At 37.9% G+C, this 12875-nt stretch overlaps 1 protein-coding gene across 4 annotated transcripts in view; it reads right to left on the bottom strand.

Moving 5' to 3' along the window:
• Positions 1 to 6752, bottom strand: part of LOC104671562 (ceruloplasmin) — a 57927-nt gene extending 51175 nt beyond the window's left edge. For all 4 annotated transcript variants that reach the window (XM_030928981.1, XM_030928991.1, XM_030928985.1 and 1 more), the window contains exon 1: positions 6401 to 6752. In XM_030928981.1, the coding sequence (XP_030784841.1) occupies positions 6401 to 6546 (146 nt within the window). In that variant the 5' untranslated portion in view covers positions 6547 to 6752. The remainder of the gene's footprint in view (positions 1 to 6400) is intronic.
• Positions 6753 to 12875: the final 6123 nt, after the last annotated feature.

Raw genomic sequence — 12875 nt, 5'->3', positions numbered from 1 at the left:
CTTAACCAAATTGGAAAATATTTTACGCTGTGTGACACTTCGGGAGAAGTCTATTTGTTTATGCTTTGTCTCCAAATAAACATTAAAAGGTCATTAGAGGCTCTCTACTTAATTTCGACAGCACAGCTTGGGGACAAAGGGTCAGTTACTGGAAGCTTGCGGGAAGTTTGCCAGTCAGATATTCAGCCACAAGAATCTATTATAGCTGTTCTTTGAACCAAATAATTCACATTTAATTGTAGTTCTTCCTGTTGACAATTGTAATATGTTCCTTTCTATTCATTACTATAGATGTATTTCTCTTCAAGTAATCAATCACATTCCCTCTTTTTAGCCCCTTATTTTAAAAAAGAAAAGCCTGCTTCTATAATTTCTGGTAGTCTTAGACCCAGAAAAGAGTTTTTAATAGTAGGATAATTATTTTTAGTATTGCTTTAGTAAGATATTAATAATGCTATTCCCTCCCATAAATTTAGAATTCACTCTTGGTTTATGCTTAGACATGGTTCCCAAAACTTGGGTATTATAGGTGAAAAGTTTCTGGATTTTTGACTTCATTAATTGAGACATAATATATTAGTTTTTTATTGCTGCATAACAAATTATCACAAAGTAGGTTGAAACAACACCCATTTATAATCTCACTATTCTGTGGGTCAGAAGTCTGGCATGGCGTGGCAGGGTTCACTGCCTCGGGCATCACCAAGCTGAAATCAAGAGGCTGCTGGGCTGAGTACTTATCTGAGGCTCTGTGGAGAAATCTGCCTAGCTCATTTGGGTTATTGCCAGAATTCAGTTCAATGGGGTCATAGAATTAAAATTCCTGTTTCTTGCTGGCTATGGGCCAAGAGCCTCTCCCAGTTTCTTAAGGTCACCTGTATGCCCTCCTAGATGGCCCCTTTCATCTTCAAGTCAGCTCCACTGTGTGGACTCTCCAGATAATCTCACTGACTAAAACATAAATCATGATGGTGATGTCTCATCCTGTTCACAGGTTCTGGAGATTTAGGATAGAATTTCTTCCTGGAACCACTTTGGAAATGCTGCCTGCCATAAACAAGAATCATAAGGAAAAGAGTCAAAAATTAACTGCTGCAAAAATATGGCAGAGATTCAACCTAAGTGTATATAACACAAATTCAAGTGATTTGCCAGTTCTAACTAGCCTTCCTCCACTGGCACAGCACGAATGCAGTACCTAGTGATGAATTTTCTTTTGTCTGTGTTCTCAGGAGAAATAGAAACTTGATAATAAATGGAGTTTGGTACGTGTGAAATGTAAGTCACTTAATTAGCTCTTCCACACAAGCTGTCTTGTGTGAAATGTTTGTACTGCACTAGCGATTGCTTGCTTTTTTTTTTTTTTTTTTTTTTTTGAGATGGGATCTTGCTCTGTCGCCCAGGCTAGAGTGTAATGGCGTGATCTTGGCTCACTGCAACCTCCACCTCCTGGGTTCAAGCAACTTTCCTGCCTCGGCCTCCCGAGTAGCTGGGACTACAGGCACAAGCCACTACGCACAGCTAATTTTTGTATTTTTACTAGAGACGGGGTTTCACCATGTTGGCCAGGCTGGTCTCGGACTCCTGACCTTGTGATCCACCCGTCTTGGCCTTCCAAAGTTCTGGGATTACAGGTGTGAGCCACTATGCCCAGCCCTATTGCTTGCTATTTTTTATTTGGCAACCTTGGAGAATGAGTCATTTAAACTAAATTTTCCAGAGAATTTTAGCTAGTAATTGTACCTATTTAAGAATCATTTAAATATTTAAAAATCATTTTTGAAGGAATGGTAATAAATTGGGAGGCCATTAGGCTGAGACAGTGTCAGTTCTTTGGGTTCCTGCCTAAGCAAACCAAAACCCAATTCAGTGTGGTAAACAGTAAAATGAAACTTCTAATCTGTAACTAGAGACTTTACAAATCAGAAGCCACCAACTAACATCTAACTAGGGAGTCTCCACTTTAACCAGTCTAATATCTATTTCTTAGGCTGAGAATACATTATAAAAGTTTCCTGGCTGGGCGCGGTGGCTCACGCCTGTAATCCCAGCACTTTGGGAGGCCGAGACGGGCAGATCATGAGGTCAGGAGATGGAGATCATCCTGGCTAACACAGTGAAACCGTCTCTACTAAAAATACAAAAAATTAGCCGGGCGTGGTGGCAGGTGCCTGTAGTCCCAGCTACTGGGGAGGCTGAGGCAGGAGAATGGCGTGAACCCTGGAGGCAGAGCTTGCAGTGAGCCCAGATCACGCCACTGCACTCCAGCCTGGGCGACAGAGCAAGACTCCGTCTCGAAAAAAGAAAAAGAAAAAAAAAAAAGTTTCCTCCCTGCCTAGAGGAATACTGTTTGAACTGCTTGTGGTCCTAGGGCACCCAACTGATGTGGCTGAATGCTTGAATAAACTTGTTAAACTTTTAATATGCCCAAGTTTGTCTTTTAATAGGGGTAAAATCAATGCCTTTGGTGCAAGCTCTTTCTTTAAAAATATTTTATTTGCTTCCCTGTGTTCCAAAACAGGGGATATAATGGGAAAAAAGTAACTTTTTGGACAATAATAGTGAAATGAACACTTATTGAATACTTATTACATCCTGATCACTCAAGATCATAATTATAGGAATTATGATTACTATAGGGTGGAACGTTCTTTATTGTCTAGTTTTTTGGTCAGGATTTGACCTGTTATTTCTTCTTGGTCATTAGGCCTGCTTATAGTGACATCTTCACTGTACCATTTGTTTTGGAAACCTACAATGGAATGAAAAACCCGGTAATAATGTTTGTAAGAACTCTATGTTAAGAAAGTCGCCAAGCCTGAGTGAGAGCCTATGAAGTCAAGTGTAAAAGAGTTTTGTGATGGCTGTTCTTATGCTTAAAATTTTTTTGACTTATTTCCAGCTTCCTAGAGGTCATCAGAAAAAAAAGTAATCTGAAGATATCAGAATTATTATAATTTTTGCTATTATATAGTCAGTTAAGTCAGTAAATAATTAACTAATGCCTACTATGGGCCCAGAACACACTACTGTGTTTACTAATTGTTTTTATATGTATGTTATTTGTTTTTAATTGAATATATATAACTTAGGATCTGGAATTATATCTTATAAAGTCTTTAAGTATTTATTGATGTGTTGAAGAGACAGATAAGGCACTAACCCAAGTAAATGGCAGTATTGAGTATAAGGAAATTATTTTCCACTTCACCCTTTTAGAAATAAGTATCATTGGCATTAATACCAGAGAAGTAAACTCTATTTTTTTAGTTCCCCCAAACCTATACATTTTTGTCTTTTAATATCTGTCAGTGTTTTCAGTTGCACTAACCCTGCATATAATCCCCTAAGGTGACTTTTCTGTTTTATTCTGTTGCTTGATTTGTTCTATAGCATGAATCTCTCCACATGAGGAGCAAGGAAAAGTTTTTACAATACAGTTTATGATTTCTCTTATCTTCCTATGTATCTTTTACTTACTCATTTAAACTTATTCAGAAATGTTTATTTAGTGCCTTCTATATTCTAGGTACTAGTGACCAAACACTAGTTCCTGTCATCTCAATGCATATTTTCCTGTTAATCATCCGAGACCTTGAAGATCAACATTCAGCTTAAACTCAATTCTTTACCTAGAACTTATATTGCACTCTTTCATATCTTATTCTTCAGCCCATTTATTTCCACTCCTTTGTAGTCATCACACAATAAGGAGTCACAACCGTGTCTTGTGATACTCCATCATCCTTCACTGACTGGGCCAAACATGCTGCAAATCTGGGACAAAGAAGGGACCAAAAGGTTGCTATCTGCATACATCTATGCAAAAAGTTTAGCATAGTATTGGCAAAATTGCTGAAGCTGTATTCAAAATTCACTGGTCAGATATATGGGGGGAAAAATCACAGAGCAAGCAGTCCCACCTAGAGTTTGCACAACTGTAGCATATTGTTGAAGCCAAGGGAGATGTTAAAGTCACAGGACAATGACAAAAAGAGAGGTGGACTTTGCAACTAGAAGATGCTCCATTTTTCCTTTTAAGGATCCTAAAGTATCGCTATTAAGTATGCTTTTTAAGTAACTGATATGGTTTGGCTGTGTCCCCACCCAAATCTCAACTTGAATTGTAATAATCCCCACATGTCAAGGGTGGGGCCGGGTGGAGATAATTGAATCATGGATGTGGTTTCCCCCATACTGTTCTCATGATAGCGAATAAGTCTCATGAGATCTGATGGTTTTATAAATAAGAGTTCCCCTACACAAGCTCTCTCTTGCCTGCTGCCATATAAGATGTGCCTTTGCTCCTCCTTTGCCTTTTGCCATGATTGTGAGGCCTTCCCAGCCATGCGGAACTGTGAGTCCATTAAGCGTCTTTTTCTTTATAAATTACCCAGTCTTGAGTGTGTCTTTATTTGCAGTGTAAGAACAGACTAGTACAGTAAATTGGTACCTGGAGTGGGGCACTACTGTAAAGGTACCTAAAAATGTGAAAATGACTTTGGAATTGGGTAACAGGCAGAGGCTGGAATAGTTTGGAGGGCTCAGAAGAAGATAGCAAAATGTGGGAAAGTTTGGAACTTCCTAGGGACTTGGAGGGCTCAGAAGACAGGAAGGTGTGGGAAAGTTTGCAATGTAAGACATGCCTTTGCTCCTCCTTTGTCTTCCACCATGATTGTGAGGCCTCCTCAGTCATGTGGAACTGTGAGTATATTAAACCTCTTTTTCTTTAGAAATTACCCAGTCTTGAGGATGTCTCTATTAGCAGCATAAGAAGAGACTAATGTAGTCACAATGGGGTAAACAAGCTTGTACTCATTGGATAGCTTCCCTGGCACAGACAGGCCATGGGAGTAATTAAAAACAAAGGAATTTCCTCTGCCCCCATTCACCAAATTCTAAATAAACTCCTTCACTCTTCTACTCCCTGATTTTTAGAATGAAAGATTTTTTTTTTAAATTGAAATGTAGTCAAGGCAATGTCTTGCATTTAGTTTATGCCTGATAAAGCTGATTTGATTTTTGATCATGAACAATGACAGAGTAGTGGTGAGGGAGGGCATGGAGAAGGATAGTATTTTTATTTTTTAATGTGTCTGACTTTTTCCTTGGAAATAAAAATCATGTATAATTTATATTATATTTAATCAAGAAAATACTGAATCCATGCAAAATAATGTTTTTGGTGAGGCTGTAAAAATATGTCATATTCTTTAGAAGATAATACCACCTTAAAAACAAGTTAAAAAAAGAAATAATTACAAGATGTATTAGTTTTATTTACAACCACTTATCTTCAGGTCAGAAACTTTCCTTACTGTATATTATTAACTTCATAATATAATAATTGGATATTATTATCAGTTATGTATTTATTTTTATGGTGAAAAATTTCAACTTTACATAACGTTAAAGAGAATAGTATATACTCATCAATAACATTCAATAATTACAAACTTTGGCATCCTTATTTAGTTATTTTTTAAAGATATAATCTTAGCAGCTGATGGTCATTAGGCTTGTTTATGTTTTATTACCACTGAAACACATTTTAATGTAGTGAATATTGATTTTGAATTCCAAGTTCCCATTTGGTGGTTAATGTTTAATTAACATTACTAAAAGTGAAGACCTCAGTATAGATTAACTTCTGTACAAAAAACTTCAAGGAGAACTAAACATTTTTTGTTTTTCTGTGTAGTGAATATTGCTTTCAATAAGGGGATTTTCCAACTGAAATATGAAGACATTTAAGTTACATGGAGCTTTTTGAGGACCATCCTAATAAGTGCCTGACATTTTTTATGCATGTATGTGCCAAGCATTGTACTAAGAGCTTTACATGCACTCGCTCTTTCAATAACCTTATGAGCTATGCTTATTATCCTCATTTTACAAATTAGGACTCTGACACTGTCAAAGATTAACCTACTTAACTGTCCGGAGTCTCTCAATAAATATCAGGCAGAATCATATTTGCTAAAATCATATTTTATTTCTATAAGTGATGTTTGGAAAGATATAAAAAATTTTATCTCTATCATGAATAACCATTAAATGGTGTAATAAACATAACATTTTATACAGTAATTGTTTAAATTAAAGAACTTCTGCATAAACAGACAAAAAGACAGAATCCTAATCAGAGATGGAGTAATGACCATGGGAGGTAATAAGAGGTGAACACAGATCCCAGGAACAACAGGAAAGAAGCAGAGTAGTCCCCCAAATAAAAAATATACAGGAATATAAGGGAGATTGATTCAAGTGTCCTGGGTTTCAAGCCCACATTTTGCAGTTTCTGTATATAAGATATTTTAAAAATATTTCATTTTATTGGCTCTATTCTTTAAAAATAATTTAAAATTTTGGTCTATAAACAATAAAAATAGTGACTTACGTGTCAACAGAAATAAGTTTCTTTTCCCCATGGTCAGAGGCATAATCCCAAGTCGTTTCAATAATTCCAATGTAATAATGCTTTTCTTTCGCCCAGGCCAGGGTACTATATAAAAACAGAAAAATACCAAGTATCAAAATCTTCATTTTTTTCCCCTTCTTGGAGCCTGAGAAGCAATGAAGTAAAATCAGGAGCAGGCAATTTTATAAATAAGACTTTCTGCCTTATTTGCTTGATTGACACAATTTAGTGTTGCACAAGAGTAAATTGTTTCATTAAAGCAAATATTTTCCAATTCAGTTAAGTTCTCGTAAACCACCAAAAAACCAGTTCTTGGTTGCCAGGCTTCTCTGACTGAAAATAAAAAGTCAACAGTTATTGTTGGAGACATTAGAGTGTGCATAACTCTGCGCCTTTTTCCATTCATCATGTAAATTCCAGGAGGGCAGACAACATGTCTAAATGCTCCCTTTGTTCCTCTGACAATATGTCACAGCACAGAGTCCTGCACACAGTGCACTTTTAGTAAATCAGGGTAAGGATTATGTAAAATGAATCAAAAACATGTAGCTTTTTACTACAGTCATTCTTAATGACAGGGATATGTTCTGAGAAATGCATTGTTAGGCTCATTTTTCATTGTGTGACTATCATAGATGTACTTACACAAACTTAGATGATACAACCTACTATACATCTAGGCTATATGGTATAACCTATTGCTCCTACGCTACAAACCTGTACAGTATATAACTATGCTCAATGCTGTAGACAATTGTAACACAATTATATTTGTGTATCTATACATATATAAACATAGAAAAGGTACAGTAAAAATACATTATTATAATCTTATGGGACCACCATCACATATGCAGTTTGTCATACACTGAAACATTATTATGTGGTTCATGACTATTTCTAAAAGTCTAACAAGTGATTAATTGCAGCTTTATGATATGGAACATGATATCTAGCATGCCGAATTTAAGTAAACAAAAATAAGAATTTAATTTGGAAGAATGTACCTATTTTATGAGCTTGGACCACATCTGCATAAAAACTTTACCAGATCATTCTGTATTGCTATATGCAAATAACTAGCAGAGCCTAACAGGGGCTAATAACTTTATTTTAATCATCAAATAAACCAACCATAACTAAACCTGTCTTCAGAAGCAAAGATTAATCTTAGTAAATAGAAAGTACCCCAGTTTATTATATTAGACTGAGATTTCTCTCTTTGAAGTGGACATGAATTTTAAGGTGGAAGGCTTTTTCTTAAAACCCTGTTTTTAGTCAAGAAGTATATGTCTAAAAGTATGAAGTGGCTTTTTTAGCTGAAGAAAATCCTGATAACAGTTGACACTGTGTTAGTATAATTTTTTTTCTCTCAAATACCTCAAAATATTGTGTATTTGCTAAAGGTCACTTGTTGAAATAGATTGGTATAGAAGAAAGCATCCTGATATTTGAAAAATTCATTCATGTAGAAAATATTACTGAATGAGCCTCATTGTGTGCCAAGTTCTGTTCTAGTCATTGGGAATACAGCCAGTGAATAAAACACCTACCATCATGGAACTTACATTCTACTTGGGGGAAACTGACAATATGAAAATGGAAAATGAAATACACAATATTAGTGGTAAGTGCTATGGAGAAAAATAAATCAGAGAAGGAGAATAAGGAATGCTAGGGAAAACAGCAGGGTAAAGATCAAAATCTGATGCTACCACATGACCTCCAGTAAGATACTTCAGCTCAGCCTCAGTTTCCTCATCTGAAAATCTCAGGTTAATTGAAATGACCCATGTTAAGACAGACGGTGGAAGAGCTTCTCTCACCAGCTGGTAATAACCTTAACTAAATGGCATGATACAGAAAACTGAATCATGTTGCCCAGGATGCCCCAAGACCTCCTTCTAGGACTGCCTTGAACAATTGTGCCATCATGTCCACTAAGAGGACTGACGAGGGACTAAAATCTTGCCCAGATGTCAACCCCTGGCCAAGGTTTGCCCTTGGCCAAACCCTGTGCCTTGCAAGAAGCTAATGGTTCACACAGATAGGGGGCATCTTTCAGCCGTTTATCCTCCCCAGAGCATGGGGAAGGGAGACAGTGTTTTTTCTAATTGGCATGAAGCCACGATGTGAACCAGCAACTGTCCCAGCCATTTGCGTTTCATTTTTCACTCAGTGCGCAAACTCCACCCCAATCCTGTGGATGGAAAGATGTTGATCAGAGCACAGTAACCATGCCCAAAGTCACTTGTTTCAGCAAATTGTACCAACCAACCATCCAACAAACAAACCTGTTCAAATAGTTGCTGAAGGTTCCAGAATGCATGCATAGCACACCCCTCATATTGGTGGTGAAATGAAATGGTTAAACAGTAACACTGTGACCAGTGCCCTTGTGAACATTTAATGGTGTAACGCAAAAAAGGTCATGCAGTCCATATTTCTATTCTGTTTTGTGGTAATTACTCTTGTCATCAAATGGCATGTGACAGGAAGTGGGGAGAATTCTCTGAGCCTTAGGACTATTTAAACAGGAGGGAGAGGGGCGGGCGCGGTGGCTCACGCCTCTAATCCAAGCACTTTGGGAGGCCGAGGCAGGCAGATCACGAGATCAGGAGATGGAGACCATCCTGGCTAACACGGTGAAACCCCGTCTCTACTAAAAATACCAAGAAAAAAAAAGAGAAAAAAACTTAGCCGGGCGTGGCGGTGGGCGCCTGTAGTCCCAGCTACTCCGAAGGCTGAGGCAGGAGAATGGTGTGAACCCGGAAGGTGGAACTTGTGGTGAGCCTAGATCACGCCACTACACTCTAGCCTGGGCGCCAGAACAAGACTTTGTCTCAAAAAACTAAACAAATAATAAATAAATAAATAAATAAATAAATAAATAAATAAATAAATAAATACAAATAGGAGGGAGAAGCCCCTGGGAGCTATTAAGCTCAGCCATTGGCAGAGTCATTTTGCACTGCAAACTTCATTACAGTGATTCCAGAGACAGTACTTTAAAATGAACTTTGGATAATGTTGCAGTTGAGAGTTTTCTGCACTCAAGAAATGCACCACAACAGCACAGACTGGGGTGAGACAAGAAGGAGCAGAGGGGCACCAGAAGCAGCCTAGGAAACTTAGAGCGTTGCAAGAAAGAGAGGACTCTAGACTGCGAAACAGCGTGTCCTCTTCGCTGTGCTTGTCAAAAGGTTTTTACCTCAGAATCCCAGGGTATATCTTCGTTATAAACAACTAGTGTATGTCTAAGTTAACAGCTTAGTAACCTGAGCACAGTTATGTAGCAGAAGTTTTAATCATTTTCCACATTTTCTTTTCTTTTTTTTTTTTTTTTTTTTTGTCATCTTAAGGATTTCTGGACTGGGTGAATCCTACCTGCATTTGGCAATCACGATTCTGAGACTGTGGATGGCTAACGTCAAGGAAGCTGCCTTCTTTAGAGAATATCCCCTCTGTTTATTTCTGTCTGGCAGGATGCAATCTCTCTTTACTGCCACTATTCCTGTATATACCTTCTAGTTCCATTTTTTGCTGACCCTTGAGAACTGGCTCTTAACCTCTACTCCATGCCAACAGAATTATTAGGAAACCATCGAGAACTGTCCTTCACTTTGTGACAGCTGGAGACTCTAAGTACAAAATAGCAGGTCATTCTGACTATGACCAATTGGACAGATAACCATGCTGCTTTCTTTTTCACAGGAAATTGTGTAACTCTGGAATTTTAGAGGTGAGTGTGGTCACGTACAGACTTTGCTAATGAGTACACTGACTTGCCCTAGCACAGTGTGAGCATTGCTGATACTATTCTCCCCTATCAGTCAGGTCATGACTATTTTGAAAATGATCTGTCAGATAGGTCTTCAGTCATGTCACCATCCCCCTTTGGCTGCACATTAATGGGGTCATGGCCCTAGTCGTCACCTCCTGGGATGTAAAATGGTCCCAGGCAAGGGAAGAGAGAAAGCCCAGACTCTAACATACAGAAAGCCTTAACATACAGTAGTACTATGGGAAAGAGACTTTAAAAAAACAGCATAAGAATTTAGCTGAATCCTTCATTCTTGTTCTCTCACTACCTTGACTGTTATAGAAATCAAAGCATGTGATTTATCAAAAGTGAAATAGAACCACAATAATATAATTATAAGTTTTAAAAAGATTAAAAAACAACCCTTTTTAAAGGAATAACTTAATTCACTACTTTGACTACACAGAAATTGATTGCATGACTTTCTTGAAATGCTCTCCTCTCATAACACCCCTGGCCCATTTTCTCTTGCTTTGACCCCATGTGAGGGTTATATACACTGCATAGCTCTTAACACTGATTTGTGTCCGGGTCTTAATTTACAAAAGGTGACTGAGTGACAATTCTGAGAGGCCAATGCCATTGAGAGAAAAGCTTACCGCTACTCGTGGCTCCCCTGGAAGCAGAAGACACAGCACACTATAGAGGGTCATGTGGGAAAGCGCCGGAGCAGCTCCAGGCCGGGCTCCCCAGTCTGTCTGCACTCTAGAAGGAGTTTGCCTGGGTTGATGTCGTCACATGGTAGATTCCAAACCTTCATTTTGTCAGTTTACTTAAAGGTGACTGGGTTTAAAGGGGCTGATTGATTGTGAATACCTTGGAGAATAAATCATTATTCATTAATAAAGTTAAATAATTCATGTAAAATTAAAGTATAATAAAGCATAATAGCCATAATTTATATCATTTAAATTATTGTGTTTTTTTTTCAATTTAGGGGCATTCTGTCCTTGTTTATAGATTCACTCAGAAAATTGTATTATGGAACACAGTTTCCTTCCCAAGTATAGAGTTTGAGCAAAAGGGTAAGTATTCTTTTTTAGAAATTAATTTTGTAATTAATTTTGTAAATTAATTTTAATTTATATTTTAAGTTCTGGAGTACATGTGCAGGATGTGCAGGTTTGTTACATAGGTAAATGTGTGTCATGGTGGTTTGCTGCACCTTTCAATCCATCATCTAGGTATTAAGCCCATATGCATTAGCTATTTTTCCCAATGCTCACCCTCCCCCTCACCCCAACCCCCGACAGGCCCCAGTGTGTGATGTTCCCCTCCCTGTGTCCATGTGTTCTCATTGTTCAGCTCCCACTTATAAGTGAGAGCATGCAGTGTTTGTTTTTCTACTCCTGCGTTAGTTTGCTGAGGATAATGGCTTCCAGGTCCATCCGTGTCCCTGCAGAGGACATGATCTCGTTCACAAAAGGGAAGATACTCTTAAAGCATGTTTCTTTCCTTTTTTCTTTGACATTTTAAAAATTAACATGATTTCTGTCTAAATACTGGGTACTCATTATTAGAATAAGAGCACCTTCCAACAGCTGTGCAGGTGACACATTCCACTGACACATTCTTAGTCTTTGACTCTCTTCTGTTAAGAATTCATACAGATTACTACCCTTCCATTCAACTCCATTTACTAAATCATACTTCGTCCACCTGATAAGTCAAAGTTTGGAACTGTGTTCTTAAATGAATGAATGAATGAGTTAATTAAACATTATTCTTGGTGAAATTTGGGCAATATCTTTTGCAGTTTCTTAAAGAATGTTCTGGTTTTATCAGCACCTTTGAAAGTCTCAGACTTGAATGTTTCTATGGAGGGAGTTAATTGCATCCATATTTCATAAGTTCTTAATAGTTTTAATATCAAATAATGAGGTATTACTGCTAATTTTGTCTGATTTTATAATAGCATTATTACTATATTACGTTTTTTTTTTTTTTTTTTTGAGACAGAGTCTCGCTCTGTTGCCAGACTGGAGTGCAGTGGTGTGATGTCAGGTCACTGCAACCTCTGCCTCCTGGGCTCAAGTGATTCTCCTGCCTCAGCCTCCCCAGTAGCTGGGACTACAGTCATGTGCCACCATGCCTGGCTAATTTTTGTATTTTTAGTAGAGACAGGATTTCACCATGTTGGCCAGGATAATCTCCATCTCTTGACCTCATGATCCGCCTGCCTCGGCCTCCCAAAGTGCTGGGGTTACAGGCGTGAGTCACCACACCCAGCCACTATATTACTTTTTTAAAGTTCTTTTATGCTGGAGATACATAGTGGAGTATTTTGGAGTGAAATGATACAATATCAGGAATTTGCTTGATTACACTCCAGGTTTTCATGTACTGCCTACACAGCTAAGAAGCTAGAAAGTAAAAACATGAACTCTTTTGTTTAACCAAGCTCTGATTTCAAGTATTCTTACTTATTGTCTAAAGTAAAGGCTGTTAGCCAACCCACAAGACATTTCTAACCCAGTCTCCCTTGGTTCCTTTCATGATAGAGGCTACAAAATTCTTTTCCAGTCTCCTCTGCAGTTAGGAGTAGCCAGCTAATAATGGTTTTGACCAATAAGACAAAGGCAGAAATTGGCTGGTGTCTCCTCAGATGTGACTGATGCTCCCCCTTTTTCC

This window comes from Rhinopithecus roxellana, chromosome 1 (assembly GCF_007565055.1).
Source record: "Rhinopithecus roxellana isolate Shanxi Qingling chromosome 1, ASM756505v1, whole genome shotgun sequence".
Classification (NCBI taxonomy): Eukaryota; Metazoa; Chordata; class Mammalia; order Primates; family Cercopithecidae; genus Rhinopithecus; species Rhinopithecus roxellana.
The sequence above is the reverse complement of the archived record's forward strand: the minus strand, read 5'-3'. Positions and strand labels throughout refer to the sequence as shown.